We start from the raw sequence: 22750 nt of genomic DNA, 5'->3' as shown, positions 1-22750 counted from the left end.
ACAGCCAGCAACTAGGAAGTAAATGGTATGTTAGCCTTTATTGCAAGGGGGTTGGAGTATAAAAGTAAGGAGGTCTTATTGCAATTATATAGGGCTCTGGTGAGACCACACCTGGAGTACTTTGTACAGTTTTAGTTTCCTTACCTAAGGAAGGATATACTTACCTTAGAGAGGGTACAACAAAGGTTCACTAGATTGATTCCTGGGATGAGAGGGTTGTCCAGATGAGGAGAGATTGAGTAGAATGGACCTATATTCTCCGAAGTTTAGATGAATGAGAGGTGATCTCATTAAAACATATAAAATTTTTAGGGGGCTTGACAGGTTAGATGCTGAGAGGCTGTTTCCGCTGGCTGGAGAGTCTAGAACTAGAGGTCACAGTCTCAGAATAAGGGGTCGGCCATTTAAGACAGAGATGAGGAAAAATTTCTTCACTCAGAGGGTTGTGAATCTTTGGAATTCTCTACCCCAGAGTGCTGTGGATGCTCAGTCGTTGAGTATATTTAAGACTGAGATCAATCGATAATTGGACTCTGGGAATCAAGGGATATGGGGATCGGGCGGGAAAGTGGAGTTGAGGTAGACGATCAGCCATGATCATGTTGAATGGCGGAGCAGGCTCGAGGGGCCTACTCATGCTCCTATTTCTTATGGCCGGAGGTGAGTGTTCACGTGGAACTGGGCAACACCAAACAATGTCCAGATCAGGGGGCAGGGGTTTTGTATAAACTATTAAAAAAAAATTCTACTTCAAAAAAAATCTATGTGAGAAAGGAGCAAGTGTGCTGATTAACTTGGGTGACCACAATTCCCAACACATTTGAACTAAAATGACTGTTAATGGTGCATGAGTGAATTTAATCAAGGATGATTGAGAAAAGGGGAGACCTTGTGACTGGAATAGCTTAGCAAGGTTGAAATGATTTTATTCCACTTTCAGACAATTCTCACTTTCTCTTTGTTAATCCCATATTGGTTATACACTAGAATAAACTTCAGCTCATCAGTCCCTGCCACACAAAGACAGGCTCGAACCACTATAAAGAGCCTGCCTGCTCCCTGACACTGTGTAGAACTCTTTTGTGTCTCTCCAAGCAGCACATTCTGGTCGCTTTGAAATCTGACATTTGCCATGACGACCTGTTTGCAAATTAAGGTGAAACTCACGAAACAGGACCGTTTCAGAAATTAAAGAGTCTGAATTAATTATAGTTGATTTATTCTTTCTTGCATTACTTATTTTGACTGATTTATTTTTGCTTAAACACTAAACGTGATCATGACGTTGTTGGGGACACAGGCTTGAAGGAACATGACTGTGTTTCATCAGTAGAAAGAGTCACTAACCCAATAATGTCTCAGCATCAGTCCTGAATACTCACCTGCCAGAGGGGATCCTCCCCTCATTAGTTTTGCAGCCACTCAGTGATAAAAATTAAGTATTTTTGATATGATTTATCATGGTATGGGTCTTTTTTCTGTCACAGTTGAAGATCAGGTTCGCTCAGAGAAATGGCAGAGTTTATTGTGATACATGATCAGGACATTGTGGGTCCCGGGGAGCGGGGCTCACGCGCCCCTGGGTTCCCGGGGGGAAGGATGCACCTATGGAGGGGCCTGAGGCACTGAACTTTGGAAGAAATTAAAAGTAAAACCCCAAACCGTAACACGTCCTCCTTGTGAGCTCTTTCAAGTCGTGCGTATTGCTCTACTGCCAGAGCGAGCCGGCAGTACTCAGGTGTCTGGCAATGCCACAGTATAACTGGTCACCGGAAAATCTATGAGTGACCCAAGGCAATCTACCTACTGACTTTCCCACCCTGTTCTCTTGTGGGGAAGCAGTCAGCTCTGGTATCACTTCTCAATGGGAAGGCTAAGCCCCAAAACTCTCAACTTGGGAAACTGCAGGCACAAAGCTGGACCTTCCAACTCCTGCCTTAGTGCATTTAAGGACCAAGCCCCACTGTCAAACACAATTTATTTTAACAAAATCTGCAACGTGAACTGATCAACCAGAAGAGAAGAAATATGTGAAGTGGGGGGGGGGGGGCGAAGATATGGGAAGCATAAAATAAAGGAAAATAATCACCTCTGGCAACTCTGCTTAACATTAACCTAACGCGTCTGGTGAGAAACTGCCCGGAACAGATCGGCAGCCCGTTTTACACCCTGCCCGATTTTACTTTCCATTGAGTTCAAAATCGAGCGGTGTGTTGAATGGCCGGCCGATCAGGTCCCATCTGCTCCCCCCTCTACCCCGTACGGATTAGGTTAAAATTAGCTCCGAAAGACTTTGCCTTGTCACTGATGCATTCTCACATTTTCAATCACCAGGAAACTTATTAGGAACCAAGCTTGCATTTTACCAGGATCTGGGTGGTCATATCATTCTCCAACATCTCTCTAACCCTAACTAACCCGATATGCATGCAAACTTTGCAGTTGATCCAAAGGACAAGATAATGCAGTCCGCAGTGCTGTGTAGTTAGGCTGGCACCAGAACAGAACGTTCCTAAATGGTCTCAGTGAGCAAGTAAACTGTGTGACGTTATACCCAACTGAACATAAGAAATAGGAGCAGGAGTAGGCCATACGGCCCCTCGAGCCTGCTCCGCCATTCAATAAGATCATGGCTGATCTTTGACCTCAAATCCACTTTCCTGCCCAATCCCCATATCCCTTGATCCTCAGAACAGATTATAAAGATTCCAGATTTGATCCCTGCTCCATGGTGGGTTATCTGATCTCGCAAGGGGTTTGGGCGGGGGGGGGGTTCAGGAAGGAGTAACGATAGCTACAGTTGGCCTCAGTGCCTCGAGGGTAGGGAGAAAATAGATGATCCTTTTTGTTTCTGTTCTTTTAACATCCGAATGCATCCACGTTGGTGTCTGTTTTCATATATGGTGATGTAATCGTGGACATGACTATGCTCTTCAAAACACTTTCCGCTGGTAATCACAATGTTGAAGACAGTCCTTCCACACTTTCAGTTACTTATGTGGCACAGGAAGTTGTGACTGCACTGCTCAGTTAGACATTAAAGAACCATCTGAAGTACAACAGGATGTGACCTTTCACCTTATCGATAAGGTTTATTAATAGCGGAGCTCTCCATAGATGGATGGGGCAGAATCAAAGGTTGTTTTACAATGACCGGTATACCCTCTGAACTCTTACCTGTGTCATCTTGGTGGTGGTAGCTGGCAAAAGCGGGCGGCTGAACCTCTTCTGTGAACCAATAGCAGCTGGAAATGGAGGGGCAGAAAACATGGCCGCCACAAGATTCATTTTATTTATCCAGGACTCCATTTCTTCAGGGCTTCTGTAAATTAATGAACACGAGGATTGTTACAGCATAAAAAAAGCCCCCGGTGAGAATGCATGATGCTGGAAAACGATTAAGAACTTGACTGGTATACAACTTGGTGAGGTCTTTCTAAAATTTTCTGCCAGCTTCCCTCTCTTCCCCTCCCCCACATTTGCTGGTTAATTATTTGCAACTTAATTGTTGTATGGTTTTTCTCTTGGTATAACAAATTATGTGGGACCTGGGAGTGATTACAAGACATTGACAATAAAGGAATCTTGGGATTTACTCGGGTTCTGTAGGAATGGATACCTCAGAGTGGTCACAAATGGTAATCTCATTATACAATTGGCCTCATTACGTCTGGGTTAAGGAGGAGAAAAAAAAATCAGCCAATGTTCCAGTTCCTGATCACTGTCCACAGAGCCAAAGAATTTTACAGCACAGGAGGCCGCCATTCAGCCCATCGAGTCTGTTCTGGCTCTTCAGTGGAGCAATCCAAAGCTATCCCCAATGTCCTGATCTCTTCCTTGTATCTTACTTTGCTTCAACTTATTGATGTAACTTTCACTTAAAAGATGCAATGGTCTCTGCCTCAGCCATTCCTTGTGGCAAAACTTTCCATGCTCCAACAATTCTCTGCAGAAAGAAATTTTTCCTAACCTCTCTCCTCACTCTGTTGGTGACAATTTTAAATTGATGACTGTCCCTCATCATCAGCTTTCCAACCACAGCAAACATCTCTCACCATTCGCTCTGTCAAAACCCTTCATAATGTCAAAAACCTCTACTAAATCTCCTTTTAGCATTCTCTGCTCAAATATTCTGCTCAAGTCTCTCCATGTAACTATAGCTTTCCATCCCTGCCATTGTCCTGACGACATCTTCAGGACAGGGCACCTGGGTGGACATTAAAGGGTCAGAATTGGTCTCAATTGTGATGCACTTCATGGTTGACTGTGTAGGCTTACACATGAAGAACAACTACTGAGGTAAAGTAGGATAGGGAAGGCTGGTTGAGGACTGAGGCATCAACTCCCTGGAAAAGAGGGGAGAGCATTTAAGGCGAGGGATGGGGGGTGGTGGAACTGTAGGTGGAGAATGAAAGTCTCAGTGAAACTCTCCTAAAGGAACATGGTAATCATAAGAAAAAGATAAATATTTAATCTCAGTTTCTAACAAGGAGGCGATGTTGTGTATGATCTCAATTCCTCACACACACACATAGAGTAAAGGCGCCTCACCTCAAAATCAAGATCCAATAATATTTTTCTAACTGGGGGTGTCCCTCTCTCTCTCTTTCCCTCTCCTTCCCCCCCGCCCCTCAATAAGTCACAAAGAACACGTACTGTGCTTGGAAAAGAAAGACTCTCCAGTCGGCAGTTTTCAGCTTTAGGACATTGGGTTTCTTCTCATACTCGGTTGCTCTTATTGCCAGAGCGTGATGTATGCTGACTGCATTTTTTAAATCCTCTTCAGATAGATGTTTCTCTGGCTTGTATTCATCCTATGGGGGAAACACAGAACATCAGGGAAGTCACCGTGTGTCATTTAGCACATGTCAGTTTTAGAACCCTACCCAGGGAATGGGGGGGGGGGGGGGCAGCCCTAGAATCATTGAACGATACTGCACAAAGGGAGGCCATTTGTCCCATCGTGCCTGTGCTGGCTTTTTGAAAGGGCTATCCAAATAGTCCCACTCCTTTGCTCCTTCCTCATACTCCTGAAAATTTTTCCCCTTCAAGTATTTATCCAATTCCCTTCTGAAAGTTATTATTGAATCTGCTTCCACCGCCCTATGAGGCAATGCATTCCAGATCATAACAACTCGCTGCGTAAATTTTTTTTCCCTCATGTCGCTTCTGATTCTTTTTGCCAATTACCTTAAATCTGTGTCCTTTGGTTACTGACCCTTCTGCCACTAGAAACAGTTTCACCTTATTTACTCTATCAAAACCTTTTATGATTTTTAACACCTCTATCAAATCTCCCCTTAACCTTCTTTGTTCTAAGACAAACAATCCTAGCTTCTCTAGTCACTCCACTTAACTGAAGTCCCACATCCCTGGTGCCATTCTAGTAGATCTCCTCTGCACCCTCTCCAATGCCTTGACATCCTTCCTAAAGAGTGGTGCCCAGAATTGGCCACAATACTCCAGCTGGGGCCTAATTAGTATTTTATAAAGGTTTATCTTTATTTAACCAGGTCACTCTCCAGCCCTGCTAATTAGACTGTTAAATTCTAATACTCTTAAGAGTACAGGGAATTTCAAACATGGTTAATTCAATTATTTTGGATCACAAGTAGTGTTGTAAGAGATATAGGCTAGTTGGATAGTAGCATTTATACAGTTACTGCAGGTTAAAACCATATATACAAATATGACAGTGAGCTCCTGCTGGCTAGTGAGCAAAAACACCTCACCTAATGTACAGAACTATATGGACCAGGAAGGTCCCACATTGGATCCCCAGTCTCTGCTGAATTAGGTAGTCTTAGATGGAGTTGCGACGATCGCCCTTAATATCGCTGTGGTGGGAAAAGATCAGCCAGGGTTCCTGCTGTAACCTGCTTCCAGTGAAAGTGCACATATTTGGATAAGTGGGGCGTGTGGCTTGGCTACGATGCCCTCCATAGTCAAACAGCCTGCTGATCAGCACTGTCCGAGTGCACAAATGAATAACAGCCACTTGGGTGAGCTACCAGGGGGCTGCTGGAATACACCCTAGTGAGAGTTAGTGCCTTAAGGAAAGGGGTGGTGAAAAAAAATAAAATCGGGGGGGGGGGGGGGGAGGTGGTGAAACTGAGCAATAAAACTGATCCAAAACAGAAAGTTCAGGTTCTTTACACAGAAATTGTAAACATAATGATACAATCTGAAGCTCTACTCGCCATAACTCAGTCCTGCCAAGAACAGCAGTGATACTGATCAAGGGCATTTATTAAGTTAAACCCAGAAAAATACATAGAAGTTACAACACCAAAACAGGCCATTCAGACCAACCAGTCCATGTTGGCATTTATCTTTCACGCAAGCAAATAGTTTTAATCACAATGACCCGCTCTGTTCCCATATCCCTTCATCCCACCTAAACAATCTAATCTTAGATGTGTTATTTTAAACCGAAATGTATCACTTCACACTTACTGACATTGAATTCTATCTGCCACATTTTAGCCCATTCCCCCACCTGATCAATATCTCTTTGCAGCTTTCTATCGTCTTCTAAAGAATTGATACTTCCAATTTTGGTATCTTCTGGAAATGTCAACACCACTCCCTCCAGGCCTAGGTCCAAATCATTGATGTACACAGTGAACAGAAGTGACGCCAGAACTGAACCCCAAGAGGCACCACTACCCACTTCCAACCGCCCTGAGAAACTGCCCTTAACTCCTCTCTCTGTTTTCTTCCTTCTAACCAATTTTTAATCCAGTTTTCTATTCTCTGCCTAACTCCATACCCTTTAATCTTCTCTAATAATCTCCCTTGTGATATCTTGTCAAAAGCTTTCCTAAAGTCCATATACACTACATCCACTGCATTTCCCCCATCTACCTTATCTGTTATTTCCTCAAAGAATTCTGAGTTTTGTCAAGCACGATTATTCTATTCTAAAATCCATACTGGCTATTTCTAACTATTTTCTCTTTGTCTAAAGGCGTGGTAATTTCATCCTTAATTAAAGAAACTTACATTTTCCCTATCACAGATATTAAGCTAACTGGCCTGTAATTACCTAGATTAGCTCTATCTCCCTTTTTACAAATGAGTACTACACTGGCCACTTTCCCTTCCTCTGACACACAACAGAGCCCTGAAATGTAATATTTAGGGCCTCAACAATTTCCTCCCTCAGGATCCTTGGATGTAACCCATTGTGCCCTGGTGATTTGTCTTCCTTTAGCCTAAATAACTTATCCAAATCTTTCCATAATGTCACCCATCTCGCTCAACCACTTTACCATCTCTCTGATATCATTCTCTTCAGTAAAAACCAATGTACCCCAGGATGAGCCATTAAGGGAGACTTTCCTGGGTCTGCACCCGGGTGCACAGAATCACGTGGGCACAGCAGATATCGGAAAAAGAAGTGGGCTGGAGTGCACGCCTGTAACGGAAGGCGCTCAATTTTCCGATATTCATGACGCCGAGACAATTCGGTGCTCCCAAGTGCAGACCCAGGAAAACCTCCCCTATTGCCTTTCGGAGAGGGAAGGAGTAAAACAAACTAATAAGTTCACAGTTTCCGAGAAAAAGAAAATGTGTCCTCGCTCGGCTCAGAAGCTGGTGTTAGGCAGGAGGTAAGTGCCGGACCAGATCTTCTCCTACCCCGAGGGAGGTGCCCAGAAACCAGAGAAACCACCCATGGGATGGAGCAGCTGGAGAATCATCTACCACAGCATCAACTGGTGTCCCAGTACTGCCCAGGGATCCATCCCATAATACTCTGTGCTTCATGGAGATTTAAGGGTTTGAACTGGCTGTCAAATGTATTACTGTGCAACCATAAAACAAGAACCTCTACAGTAGACCTGAATTTACTTCTTGACATACGTTGCACAGTTACCGGTCTTATTTTTACAGTGATTTAATTTCAATACACAATATTAAAATAAAAGCAATTCTGTTGTAGTGGATTCGTTGCCAATGGTGTAAGATTCCATTCAGTCACATCCACAGGGATGGAATGAAAATTCCAAGCGGAATTTGATACGTTCCAATAATAACACGTCAAAAATATCCGACCCGCTCCACCTCTCCAGAGTAAACAATTCATCCGCGGAATTTGTTACGTCAATAATAAGATTCAGGCAAATCCAGCTGTGTGATAAATATTTTTTTTTTTTTGTCAGTCTAGTTAGTGCAGCACCATTATTTAAGTGCTGTGCTATCTATCTCCCATTTAGTGAACAGCCGTTTCAATCACTTTAATGGCCCCGAGTATCAATGAGAAAAACAATTCCTGCCCTGGGACCAGTGAAACTTTTAACAGCTGACGCCACCAATGCGATCTGGATTTTTACTTAAAACTCGTCATGAAATCAGTTATACATCCATAGCCTTCCAGTTAATACATTACCACTGAAGTACTCCCACGTACCCCGATCAATGACATTACCATTCTATCTCTCTGCAGCAAGCTCCACCAAAATAAACTGTATTGATTCACGCATGGCCACTAGAAAAATAAATATGCATGACTGCTTACAAAATGTTTTTGATAATGCAAGGGGTGGCCAGTTAATATACTGGATCGTTAAACGACTGCTGCAGCACACTGATTGTTACAGTGAAAGGTCGGTAGGAATCTCTAATAACGATTTTGAATGTTGGTAGATAAAATATATGCACATTTAATAAAACCCTGGTAACTGACAATCCTGCCAGGGAGTTATTCACTTTTCTTATTGTGCAGGAAGCCTCACTGAGCCCCTATTCACACCATACCTGATTGTGGGATGTCATCTGAAGGTACAATTTTAAAATAACACATTTGAAATCATGAGCTCGGTGTCTGGGGAACTACAGGTACAGGTCACATTTCATCATGGCATGGCACCAAATGTATAAGTGGGTGGGACTGGAGCAGATGGAATTTAATACAGACAACTGTAAAGTACAGCAAGACGGAAAGAAAAATGGGCAGCCCACATACTCTACGAATGGGGTTGAAATAGCCAAGTTCAAAGAGTGCTGGCATCTCTTCAGAGCAGTGCCAGCAGATGCTCAACATGTCCAATTACAGTGGAGCAGCAATCCACAAAAGCAACTAGAATACTAAACTGTACAGCCGATACAGTAGGGCTAAAGTTGTAGGAAGTCAAACAGAGGTGCTCAAACTCTGCCATGATCTGTTCAGACCACAGCTTCTGAGTATTGCATCCAGTTCTGGTCATCAAGATGCAAGGACCACCAGATGATGGAGGGAGCTCAAAGATGATCCATGGAACCCATCCCTACCATCAGAGGGCTGAGTCATGAGGAAATGAATGGAGAAAAATGGGCTTTTCACCCTTGAAAGGAGATGATGTGGTAACTTTGTAGAACCTAAAACGTAGTGAAAGGTGTGGTAAAGGTAGATTTCAAAAACTACTTCAAACTAAACAAAGGCAGTCGGACAAAGAGACCCAGATTCAAATTGGTAAAAGGCAAATTTAGGACTTCAGACAATGACTGATCAACACAAAGAATGGACCTCTGCATAGGACAGTGGAGTCAGCAGCTCTCAAAATACTTAAGAAACAATTGGATTCTGCAATTAGGTTCGGGAGGATCTTTCTGGATGGATATGCTAATATTGACCGAATGGCCTCCCTGATCTATATCTATCTTGTGAGCCTTCTATGGAAAGGCAGGGTTTACTCTGAAAACATCTCTGACCTTATCTCTCACTCATTGTTTCAGCTTTGATGATGTCGGGGGTGGGACGGGGAAAGATTTCAGATATTTGAATAATCCATTGAAAATATTTAACTGCTTCCACCTCCCACGAGCAGGAAAGATCTTATGGTCAAGGTTTCCTAGGACCTGCAATTAATATTGATAGAACTATTGGTGCACAAATGCATCAAGGCAAGGATTCTGCCTCGCAATTCCAGATACAGTGAATTCTCGATTGTTGTCTGATCACACGATAGGTCCCAAGTAGAAATGAAGGAACCTCTGGGGAGGCAGTGAAGATGGAAGAGGGAGAGCAAAAGAAAAGACTAAAGGGGAAGTGGGAGGTTGAACCAGAGTTGAACTTCCCCTAGCAGCCACTTTAGAGCAGTCCTAGCAGATGTCTGAGAATCAGTTAATTGCCCAGCCTCTTGGTCAGGGAATGGTGCAGAGGCATTTAAAGCAGGAGAAGAAAATTCTGGCCCCGAGTTTCCAGGGGCCTTTGGGTGTGAGCCTGCTGTAAGTTGGGTGAGAATGTGGTGGAAGGCCTTGGAGATAGGCCTGAGCCTGGGTCCGGGAGTTGGGCCTGAGCCTGGGTGTGATGAACCCTGGTCTGTGCCGTTAGTTTCCGAGGGACTTTGTTTAAGGCGCAGCTCTGCATCAAACAATGTCAACCATGCCAGAAGGTCATGGAGAGGGGATTCTCAGGCTGGGAGTTTCCTCAGCCTCGCCCTGGGAAACTGTTGGCAGGAAACAGGATCCAGAACTGGGATTTGGCCTGAACCTCTGAAAATTTTAAAACTACTTAATTTTTTTTTTAAATGAGCTCCTTATAAAGGGGGCCAAAGGGTGGCGCCACTTTCTTGCTCCAGTGGTGCTGGCAGGGTGCATTTCCCTTCTTCTTGCGAGCACCCAAGATTTTCCCCATCACAGTGCAGGCACATAGTGGCCATATGGAAATTAGGGCCCCCGACCCTACTTACTCTGGAGGTTCTTTGTGGGCCAATCCTGGTTCTTAAAAGTCCTGTGGATTTTAGGTCCATATTTTTTTTTTAAAAAAACAAGAGAACCAAACAAACAAAAATACAATAGGGGAGTGAGGGGAAACATGATTTGTTATAAAACAAAAGGATTGTAACAAGTTTTTCTTCCCCGTGTGCCTAGTAACTTCCATCGTCCCAGACTGCAACAGGCCCAGCACAAAACAGGCCCAGCCAACAAAATTCTTCAAGTGGCATTCGAGACCAAAACATAAGAAGCTGCAAGTATGTTTGTGGAATCACAGTTCTTTCAAACCTCACCCACCCCAATCTTTTACCTTCAGTTTTCTCTCCTGAAGGCTTTGCCTCCTTGCAGGGGTGAGTGTCAACAGGCTATCCACAGAGGTGTGGCATCTCAACCAAGCTTGATCCTGCCCTCACCGGTCATCCACCCCGTACACATTCCTACAGGATAGTGATCGGGAGCAGGAACTCAGACTAATTGATTTCCCCCTTCATTAGCTCAGGGATGTTCCATCCAATAATAGAATCCCAATTGCTAATTCAGCACGGATCAAGGATTAACCCAAGGACTTTTCCAGCCTGCATGGCTCAGTAGAACATCTTCATGTCAACTCACCCACTGAGCTTCAATGGGATCTGTAATCGATTCTTTTGAAAAATCAGAGCTCTGGTTTAATCAGAACTTTGAATAGAAACCAAATCATTAAAACCACAAGAGCTGATCAATACAACCCCAATTCAAATTGCATTAAATCTTTAGCAGTGTGAAAGTAATGAGGTTAATCCATTGAATGTTAAATCCAATTGCAGATACAGAGCCTAATACAAGTGCATTACCCACTTAATTCTGTTATTCAATTGCTTCACTGAAATCAGTTTAGTGCTGGTGTTTGTATTCCTTTAAACCCATTTATATCTGAACTCAATATAAATTGTTTGTATTGCAGTACCAGGGAATATCATGCATGTATTCTAGTACTGCAGCTCGCTGGTAGCAGTAGACTTCTGCTTCATTTTACTAATTGTACAAGAATTAATTGAATAAAAAGTGCAATATTGGTGAGCAATAATGGTGTGGCACGGTTCACTGGCATGACAGGCTGTGCAACAGATTGGTGGGCAAATGTGCAACCCACGTGTTGGCACCCATGGCAAGTTACAGCTTTCAGTAGGGAGGGTGCGGAGCAACCCACAGGGAGGAGAGGTCATTCGGAGAGGTAATTTCTACAGGTTGCTTGCAAAACATTTCTGGTGCTCAGGAACATCGGAACAGGAAGGAATAGGCCAGTCAGCCCCTCGAGCCAGTTCTGTCATTCAAATTCGATCATGGCTGATCTGTACCTCAACTCCATTTACCCACCATAGTTCAGGGAAGATAGGGAAGGAAAAAAAGGAGCTGGGGGGGGGTGGCAGTATTGATTAAGGAGAATATTGCAGTACTGGAGAGAGAGAATGTCCTGGAGGGGTCAAGGACAGAATCTATTTGGATAGAGTTAAGAAATAAAAGAGGTGCTGGGTATATTCTATAGGTCATCAACTAGTAGGAAGGATATAGAGGAGCAAATTTGCAGGGAAATTACAGAGGTGCAAAAGCTATAGAGTAGTGATAACTGGGGACTTCAACTATCCTAATATAGTCTGGGATAACAATAATAAGGGGCAAAGACGGGGAGGAATTTTTGAAATGTGTTCAGGATAACTTTCTTAACCAGTACGTTTCTGGCCCAATGAGGAAGGAGGCATTGTTGGACTTGGTTCTGGGGAATGAGGTGGGCCAAATGGAGCAAGTGTCAGTGGGGAGCAGCGATCATAGTAGCATAAAGTTTAGAATAGCTATGGAAAATACTCAATTGGAGGAGGGCCAATTTCAATGGAATGAGAGCAGATCTGGTCCGGGTAAATTGGAATCAAAGATTGGCAGGCAAAACTGTAATTGAACAGTAGGCGGCCTTTAAAGAGGAGATGGTTCGGGTACAGTCTAGGCACATTCCCACGAGGCAGAAAAGTAGGGCAAATAAAGCCAGAGCTTTCCTGGATGACAAAAGAGATAGTGAGTAAGATGAAATGGAAAAAAGGGGCGTATGACAGATGTCAGGTTGATAACACAAATGAGAACCAGGCAGAATATAGAAAGTTCAGAGGGGAAGTGAAAAAGGAAATAAGCGGGGCACAGAGAGAGTATGAGAATAGACTGGTGGCCAACATAAAAGGGAATCCAAAAGTCTTCTACAGGCATGTAAACAGTAAACGGGTAGTAAGAGGAGGAGTGGGGCTGATTAGGACCCATAAAGGAGATCTATTCATGGAGGCAGAGGGGATGGCCGAGGTACTAAATGAGTACTTTGCATCTGTTTTTACCGAGGAAGATGCTGCCCAAGTCTCAGTAAAGGAAGATATAGTTGAGATACTGGATGGACTAAAAATTGATAAAGAAGAGGTACTTGAAAGGCTAGATGTATTTAAAGTAGATATGTCACCTGGTCCAGATGGGATGCATCCTAGGTTGCTGAGGGAAGTAAGGGTGGATATTATGGAGGTACTGGCCATAACCTCCCAAACATCCGTAGACACGGGGGTGGTGCCAGAAGACTGGAGAATTGCAAATGTTACACCCTTGTTCAAAAAAGGGTGTAAGGATAAACCCAGCAACTATATGCCGGTCAGTTTAACCTCAGTGGTGGGGAAACTTCTAGAAATGATAATCCAGGACAAAATTAACAGTCACTTGGACGAGTGTGGATCGATTAGGGAAAGCCAGCATGGATTTGTTAAAGGCAAATTGTGTTTAACTAACCTGATAGAGTTTTTTGATGAGGTAACAGAGAGGGTAGATGAGGGCAATGCAGTTGATGTGGTGTATATGGACTTTCTAAAGGCGTTTGATAAAATGTCGCATGGTAGGCTTATCATCAAGATTATGGCCCATGGAATAAAGGGACAGTAGCAACACGGATACAGAATTGGCTAAGGGTAAGGAAACAGAGAGTAGTGGTGAACCGTTGTTTTTCGGACTGGAGGGAGGTGTACAGTGGTGTTCCCCAGGGGACAGTGCTGGGACCACTGCTTTTCTTAATATATATTAATGAGTTGGACTTGGGTGTACAGAGCACAGTTTCAAAATTTGTAGATGACACAAAACTTGGAAGAGTAGTAGACATTAAGGAAGACAGTGATAGACTTCAAGAGGCTATAGACAGGCTGGGGCATGGGCGGACACGTGGCAGGTGAAATTTAACGCACAAAAATGCGAAGTGATACATTTTGGTAGGAAGAATCAGGAGAGGCAATATGAACTAGAGGGCACAACTCTAAAAGGGGTACAGGAACAGAGAGATCTGGGGGTATATGTGCACAAATCGTTGAAAGTGGCAGGGCAGGTTGGGAAAGCGGTTAAAAAAGCATACAGGATCCTGGGCTTTATAAATAGAGGCACAGAGGACAAAAGTATGGAAGTCATAATGAACCTTTATAATGCACTGGCTCAGCCACAACTGGAGTATTGTGTCCAGTTCTGGGCACCGCACTTTAGGAAGGATGTGAAGGCCTTGGAGAGGGTGCAGAAGAGATTTACTAGAATGATTCCAGGGATGAGGGACTTTAGTTACGTAGATAGACTGGAAAAGCTGGGGTTGTTCTCTTTCGAACAGAGATGGTTGCGAGGAGATTTGATAGAGGTATTCAAAATCATGAAGGGTCTAGACAAAGTAGATAGAGAGAAACTGTTCCCATTGGCGGAAGGGTCAAGAACCAGAGGATATAGATTTAAGGTGATTGGCAAAAGAACCAAAGGTGACATGAGGAAAATCTTTTTTACACGGCGAGAGGTTAGGATCTGGAATGCACTGCCCTAGGGGGTGGTGGAGGCAGATTCAATCATGGCCTTCAAAAGGGAATTGGATAAAAGCTTGACAGGAAAAGATTTGGAGGGCTACGGGGAAAGGGCAAGGGAGTGGGACTAGCTAGATTGCTCTTGGATGGAGCCGGTGTGGACTCAATGGGCCGAGTGGCCTCCTTCCGTGCTGTAACCTTTCTATGATTCTAGTTCCATATCCCTCGATACCCTTACCTAACAAAAATCTATCGATCTCAGTCTTGAAAGCTCCAACTGTGCCAGTGTCCACGGCCTTTTGAGGTACAGTTCCAGATTTCCACTATTCTTGGTGTGGAAAAGTGCTTTTGATTCCACTCCTAATTGGAGTGGCTCTAATTTTAAGATTGTTCCCTCTTGTTCTGAATTCCCTCACCAGAGGAAATAGTTTCTCTGTGTCGACCCTATCAAATCCCTTCGGTCAATCTCCTCGATCATTTACGTTCGTCTACAAATCCCTTTGCCCGAACGCATCTCCACCCACAAAACTGGCCCCGCCCCCAGGTTGCAAATGCAAGTTTCCAGCAGTTGCTCTTGCTCAGAGGCCCTCTTCAAATTATGACCAGATTTTCAGGCGCAGCATGAAACAAAGTCATTTTTCTGGTGTTTTGTTTGAAATTTTTTTTTTGAGTGCTTTTTAAAAATTTATCCTCACTGAGACCTGCTCTGTATTTTCTGTTTCTTTTAATACATATTTACGGCATCAGTATAAGTCACATTAAAAATTGAAAAGCTTCCCCAATTGCAGGTTCTTAAACTCATGCCTAATGTGCTTGAATGACAGGCGAGAAATATATAGTGCGAGTTCACTGCTTTCCTTGGGCCCCGATTGTTTACGCTGCTTTACACACATTTTACGTTCATGCGTATTCTAATGAGTTTCACAGGAAATCCAAGTAAAGTGTGACATCGGCAGAAAGGGCGCGGGGTTGGGCGCATTTTCAGGTCTAGCTTCCGGGTTGCACCACGGAGGAGATTCGAGACCTATTCAGTGGTCCCTGGGGGAAAGTGCACATCTTGGGTGAGGGATTAGGTTCGATTGCAAAGTCAAGAAAGGATTGGGGGGGGTGGTGGGAAAACAAAATGGAAAAAAAAATTACTTTTCATTCATCAAAACCGAAATAGCCAAATTTTTCCACAAAGTTCTGAAACCGTAATGCTACTCTGAAGCTCGACTTGACACCAATTTAGCCTGACCGAGAACAGCAGCTGGGCTGAAAATTAACATTTGCTAAATTTAAACCCAAGATTTAAACTGAATATATTTCCAGGACAAAAGATATAGTGTCAATACATGAAATACAGGTCCCCCTTCTCAGCTAATCCCATTTAAATTGGCTGGTTTCTCAAAGTAATCAACTGATGTGTTTCTCACAGCAATAATTATTCTTTGTCAACGGGCCATTACTTTCCAGTTGTGAAGTGCTTCTCTCATCTCAATAAGAATTGCTTCAGTCAATCACTGATTTATTACAACATCAACCTCTTTGTAAAATTAGTGCGAAGCATATGTTGAAGACTGTGCAAACTATTAGAGATGAGAGATAAAAATGCTCATGATTTCTGGTTGGTCTCCTTTCCTTCAAAAAGGCAAAGTTAAGCACTGTCCAGGGTTAAAAGCTTAAGCATCTCAGCAGGACGACAGTACAAAATAATGGAACAAGCTCCATTCTCTTCATAGCCATTAGATACATGATGTGATGAATTACAGAGATAGCTGGGTGTCATTACAAGGCAGTAATTGCACGGGGGAGGGAAATCAGATGATATAATGAACCACAAGAGTGGAGATGGAGCAGTTTATAGCTGTCATTTGAACCGAAAGATGAGATTGAATTAATTTCTGTTGATCTGTTATTTTATGCACCGTGAAATTATGGGGCAGTTTTATTTTACTTTTGGTGTTTTGCTGTTCTGCCACCAGCAGGTGTCAAGACGGACACCGGGAACCAGGATGTTCTGTGCAGTTGCTACATGGCTGTGGATTTAGTGAAGGCTTAATCATAGTGATGAAATCACTTCACGTTTATTGGGTGATATTCTGCAATTGAATGTCAGGCAAAGATGCCACTGTCGGATTGAAAGGATGTGCATTTCAGTTGATCAGCTGGCTATGATTTGAATTACCTTCTGCAAGTAAAGAATCATGCCTTTGAGCACAGCATAAAATGTCTTCCAACCTCTTTTGCCCCTGGGAGCTACAACGAGAGAAAACAAACAAGTGTAAGAATCAGTCAGAGGAGGGCGTTTCACAATCAATACAGATGACATTGCTTTAGCTTTGCCAGCATAAACAGGATGTACTCGAGTAAGTGACAGTCCTTTTAGGAATAGCCCCAAAACCCCCGTAAAGAAAGCAGACTACAGAAAATGGATGATTTGAGAATGATTTAAAGAAATACGCCTCCTTAGTTAGAGATGCTAGGAGTATGTGCACACATTGTGCAAGTGTGCAGTCATGGCTGCACTGCTCTCGAATAGCTTATATAATAGCATGCAATGACAAAAGCAACTTCACCGTCAGAGACGAGCGATAGAAGTCTTTGTGGTCGTCAGTTGGTTTTGAGTAAGATTTTCAATGCAATGCATACATGCACAGTTGGACACAGTCACACAAAATCCTTAACCAAGAGATTGAATGTAGTTCTTTAAATTATTCCCACTCATCCATTTTGTACAATTGACTTTTAAAAAAAAAATTATTGGATTTTTAAATATCCATTGCGAATTTAAGGAAAATTGATTGCATAGATTAAGAGCAGTTTATAAAGAATAGACCTTTAACGTTAGATGTGGGCAAAATTACTAGGCATTTATTTGCACACTCTGAGGTAGGAGCATCATTAACAAGGATATGATTTTTAGAAAATACAGACGGGATGGGCTGGATTACAGGATGAGTGCCGATTCTGACATCCAAATGTCCTCGGGACGTCCCAAAGCACTGCACAGCCAATGAAGTACTTTTGAAGTGCAGTCAAACACAGCAGCCAATTTACGCACAGCATTAAGGGCTTCCTGCAGAAGCACCCCCAAAGCCACACCTTGCGCTGGTGCTGTTCTGCACCTGCACACCGCTTCTGCCATGTTTCAAATTTACAGACAGTTCCCCTTTAAAGGCAATCAGCAGCCCTCCAAGAGTTCACATGCGCCCAGTATGTCATTCACTATGCATCCAAATTGTTAAAAATATATTAAATGAGATGACTTTGTATCTGTAAGGCTGTGGGATTTGGTCTGATAACAGTAACACAAAAAAAATTGATTTCTTATAAAGAGTGAGAGCCTCTGGATATTAAAAAGCACAGAATGGATAATAGCCAACTGACATTATCTGTCACAGTCACCAAGACATTGATTTTTCAGTACTGTGAGGAGGATTGTCCATCCGTGGGTCAGTACTGACCACCGGACAGTTGATCAGTGGTTTGCGTTTCTACGATTGATGACTTAGAAAAGGTGTCCTGGAATTTATAAAATTAGTTCAAATTTTGTGGTAATAGCTTTACATTCTAACTCGGCTCCAGTAGATAAAATGGCCATCCATTAAACAAAACAGAACAATTCTGCAGTTTGCAGCCCAAAGCAAAGGGTTACGGCTGGGGATGGGAGTGGGGTTAGGGGTGGGGCTGGAAGTGGGGTTAGGGGTGGGGCTGGAAGTGGGGTTGGGGGTGGGGATGGAAGTGGGGGTGGGGATGGAAGTGGGGGTGGGGATGGAAGTGGGGGTGGGGATGGAAGTGGGGGTGGGGATGGAAGTGGGGGTGGGGATGGAAGTGGGGGTGGGGATGGAAGTGGGGGTGGGGATGGAAGTGGGGGTGGGGGTGGGGCAGAAGGCGTGAGTTGAAGTGGGTAGGGATGGGAGTGGGGGTGGGAGTGGATGGGAGTGGGGGTGGGAATGGGAGTGGGATTACGGGAGGGGGTGGAAGTGGGAGCGGGAGCGGGAATGGCAGTGGGAGCGGGAATGGCAGTGGGATTAGGGGTGGGGTTACAGGTGGGGATGGGAATGGGAGTGAGGGTGGGGGTAGGACTGAGAGTGATTTAGGGGTGGGGGTGGAGGAAAAAGCCACCGACAGAGATTGCCCATCACTTTATGCAAAAGGTTGAAAAACTATTCTCTTGAATCGTGGGCCAACCTACTTTTCTGGGTTTCTTTGCTTTGTGTTTCTTCTAAATTGTGAAAACCCAATTGGAGAAACAAATAAATCTCATTTAAGAGGAGTGTAATGTGTCACCCTAGAGCAGAGGTTTCAGTGGTTCTATACTGAATAGAGATATTCATCTCTGATAAAACCATAATAATATTCCAGCTTCTCAATTCTCAACATTGTATAGTCACACGCATCATACCAATATCTAATATGAGAGGTGTAACAATATATAGCGGGTACATTTTATTGCAATTATTGCTGGATGTGATATATGGATTATTTTATACAGTCTGTTTGAGAACCCTATGCAGCAGAATGTCAATTCTGTTTTCTGTAGTCTTATTTTACTTTTGGGGATCGATCCTTCAAAATTAAAATTCACAAGGACAATTCGTGGAGAAAATAGGTTTAACAAGAAACTTTCTAGTGTCGCTGCCCTTACAGTAACTCTTCTTAGGATGGCCAACCAGTCTCCATGTTCTCGTTGTATCCCAAAAGGTAACAATGACCATGGAGAATCTTTTAATATGATATCAAGACAGACTATTAACATTTTATGTATTAATGGACAGTATTAAAGTCATTTATAAATGACTATGTTATAGAAAACAGTGGAAAAAAATCAGTCATTCATGAGATTTGATACAATTTATTCTTGTAGATAATGGAACTTATTTCAAAATATTCCAAGACCTGTTTTTTCTGCCTAAATGTTCTATGGTCAAAGCACTAAACTGCTATTCATGGACGCAATCTTAAAGCCTTCAATTTTGTCTTTTAAAAAGCATTTGGACAGTTACATGGGTAAGATGGGTATAGAGGGATATGGGCCAAGTGCAGGCAATTGGGACTAGCTTAGTGGTATAAACTGGGCGACATGGACATGTTGGGCCGAAGGGCCTGTTTCCATGTTGTAACTTCTATGATTCTATGATTCTATGATTCATTCAAATTTGACTTTCGTTTTGGCCAGGACGCCAGATTAGTCTAGGACAGGTGGACATGTTTTTCACAATAGATCGTTCTATATCGGGAAAGAAGAAAAGCGGATAGAACACGTCTCATCTTGCGGCAATGACTCTCCTCTTGGGCAATCGTAAATCAGCCCTGCTGGGGCTTTGAAGTCCACAGACTAAACCATTTTGCCCCCATCTCCCCTCAGTAAGGAAGCAAAACAACCAGCAACAATAATGCAGATTTAAAGGGGAAGGAAAAAGGGCAGTAGGGGAATGATCATGGTCAAAACTCACTTTTCTTTCCATCCATATCTGCATGAATTTTTCGGGAGAGGAAGCCAGTTTTGTACGTTTTAGCATTGGGATCCTGTGGAATGTCGAGGAATGGGTTAGTACCGGAGCCAATGCGATTGCTGGTCTTGGACCCTGCATTATCTGTCTTGTCGTTCGCAAGCTCAGAGAGAGATTTTCTCAACTCTTCTTCGTCTCTGAAAAAAAAAGGAAAAAAAAATAAATCACTCACGGTGGGAATTATAACACTGGTTCTTCACGTTGTCTGAATCAAACTGCTACAAGCTACTGAAAGAGAAACCATAATGTATTCAAATTCAAATGTATTCCCCCTTGGGCCAAGCAGAGGGGACATCTTGCATTTTGCTTCAACAAAAGAAACAATGTTGTGATGTGTGCACACTCCCATCAAATGGGTTTGCAAAATACCTCAGATTTTAAAATTGCTGTGAGCTAACGTTATCAGCCAGGAATGGTCGATATAGCATTTTTAAAAGTTATTTTTCACTGATTGCAAATCAAACCAAATTGCTGTCAAATATGATAGCTAATTGGTATTTGTGTGCTGACATTCCCATTAGGCAGCATAAAGGAATGATCTAGGCTATTTAAGCCGTCAATACAATACAAATAATAGCAGGTGCCATATCGATATTCTGCTACTGGAAATCACCACACATTTAGAAAATACTATATGATATTTACAAAGCAAGTGCAAGAGCTGCAAGGACAGATCATTACTGCGTGCACATTTGGCCTACTTTGACCCCTTGAATTCAATATTAGACTCTCGGATAGAACAGGCTGAAGAGACTTCAGCATTCCAACTCCTACATAAAACAATAGTGCCCGAGCTATCCGGAAATAACGAAGAACTATTTGGAGCTTCTGCTGTGACTGTTAAACTATACATTTACCAGCAATCTTTTGGGTTGGTTGAAAGAAATTTCCACATTAAAAAGATGGCTCACATGACAAGCATTTGACTTTTATATATGCACACACACTGACCAATGACTCGTGGCATTGCGCACGGGGAGTGAAGGCTAGGTGTAGTCTTCAGGTGAAGTGGGAGGGTTGGACGGCAGAGAATAATTTGACCAAGGCATTCAAATGTAACTCAATTGCCATTTTCAAGTCATACATTTTGTCCTTATTTTTATATCTCTAATGTAAATTCCTATGCCCATATTTATAATGGAAACTGCCTATGTAAACTTGTCATACTGTATTTACAGCTTCCCAGCCGAGGGTGTCACTGCAGTGTGGGAAGGTGTTGTGACAGCGTGACAAGTTTAAACTACACAGATAGTTAATTTATAATAGAAAAAGTTGTCAGGAAGTACGTAAGATTTTTAGTAGATTATATACGAATAATGCTTCAGGACTAAACAGAGCTGGGTCTGTAGCACATCCTATACTGCCAGAAAGCATATGAAGCACATTTAGGCGATATTTTTAAAATTCAACAGCCAGTTTCCGATTTAATAAAAAGACTTTTTAAAAACATGCAGCTTATAATGTTCTTTCTCTTTCTTTTATGTTAATGAGCCTCTAGACAGCATGAAAACAGTTTTTCATCTCACTAAAGAATGAAAGAGGGCCAACAAACTCTTAAGCTGCGTAATCATTTAATGCATTCTCATTATCTTCAATGGCAGAATGCCACGAGATGCATTTTAGAACACAAGCTGACTTCATCCCAGGCCTAGAGACCGTGGAGGGAAGGAAGGCAAATGGTGTCTTTATTACTTAATTCATTGAAACAATTATTATTAATCTTAAAAAAAAATAAATGTACATCAAGTGTCAGCAAAGTATACAAATTAAGTAGGAGATATAGTTACTTCTTTATAAGATCAAAGGAATCTGCAAAGGGGATATTGATACGATGGAGGAATGGGCTAAAAGGTGGCAGATGGAATTCAACATCAGTAAGTGTGAAGTGATACACTGTGATTATTATGCTCTGAATGGAAGCAGGCTCCATGCTGTGGAAGGGCGGAGGGATTTGGGGGTACAGGTCCACAGGACATTAAAGGCAGCACCTTAGCATTCCTCCTCAGGATGTGGGTGGCGCTGGCAAGGCCAGCATTTATTGCCCACCCCGAATTGTCCTGTTTGATACAAATGAGTGGGCTTGCTCGGCCACTTCAGAGGGCAGGTAAGAGTCAACTACGTTGGTGTGGGACTGGGGTCACATATAGGCCAGACCAAGTAAGGACGGCAGGTTTCCTTCCTTAAAAGGACATGAGTGAACGAGTTGGGTTTTTATGACAATCCAACAGCTTCATTGTCACTTTTACTAGTACAAGCTTTTTAAAGAAATTGAATTCAAATTCTCAAACTGCCACAGTGGGATTTGAAGGTTAATAAGGCAGTAAAAAAAAAACTAATAGAATTCTAGGTTTTATTAATAGTGGCACAGAATATAAAAGCCAAGTAGTAATGATGAGCCTAGATAATACCTTAATACCTCAGATGGAGTGCAGTATTGGGCCTATAGGAAGGATATTGAGGCTTTTGGGAGGGTGCAATACAGCTTCACTAAGATGCTGCCTGATATGAGGAAATAAAATTGGCCCTGCCCCCTGACCCCGTGAACCTCAGCAGGACCAGTGGCAGCGGCTGCAGGCGGCCATTTTTGTGGCCATCAATTCCTCCGACGGACCGTCAGGAAAGTCACTGGAGATTTTCGGCCAAATGTTTCATGTGAAATTTTCACAATGTTTTCTGTCAAAGGGTTATCGAGAACTGTGAGGCAAAGGAGCAGTGTTGATGTTCTTCTCGAGC

The 22750-nt window shown here is 42.9% G+C and overlaps 1 protein-coding gene across 5 annotated transcripts in view; it reads right to left on the bottom strand.

The window, feature by feature from the left end:
* The window catches only part of LOC137329207 (PH and SEC7 domain-containing protein 3-like), a 333226-nt gene that overhangs the window by 18494 nt on the left and 291982 nt on the right, over positions 1-22750 (bottom strand). For all 5 annotated transcript variants that reach the window (XM_067994400.1, XM_067994402.1, XM_067994403.1 and 2 more), the window contains 4 exons: positions 19961-20154; positions 16690-16760; positions 4657-4814; positions 3178-3322 (listed from right to left, as the gene is read on the bottom strand). In XM_067994400.1, the coding sequence (XP_067850501.1) occupies positions 3178-3322; positions 4657-4814; positions 16690-16760; positions 19961-20154 (568 nt within the window). The remainder of the gene's footprint in view (positions 1-3177; positions 3323-4656; positions 4815-16689; positions 16761-19960; positions 20155-22750) is intronic.

Source organism: Heptranchias perlo, chromosome 1 (assembly GCF_035084215.1).
Source record: "Heptranchias perlo isolate sHepPer1 chromosome 1, sHepPer1.hap1, whole genome shotgun sequence".
NCBI lineage: Eukaryota > Metazoa > Chordata > Chondrichthyes > Hexanchiformes > Hexanchidae > Heptranchias > Heptranchias perlo.
This window is presented reverse-complemented; position numbering and strand designations above follow the sequence as displayed.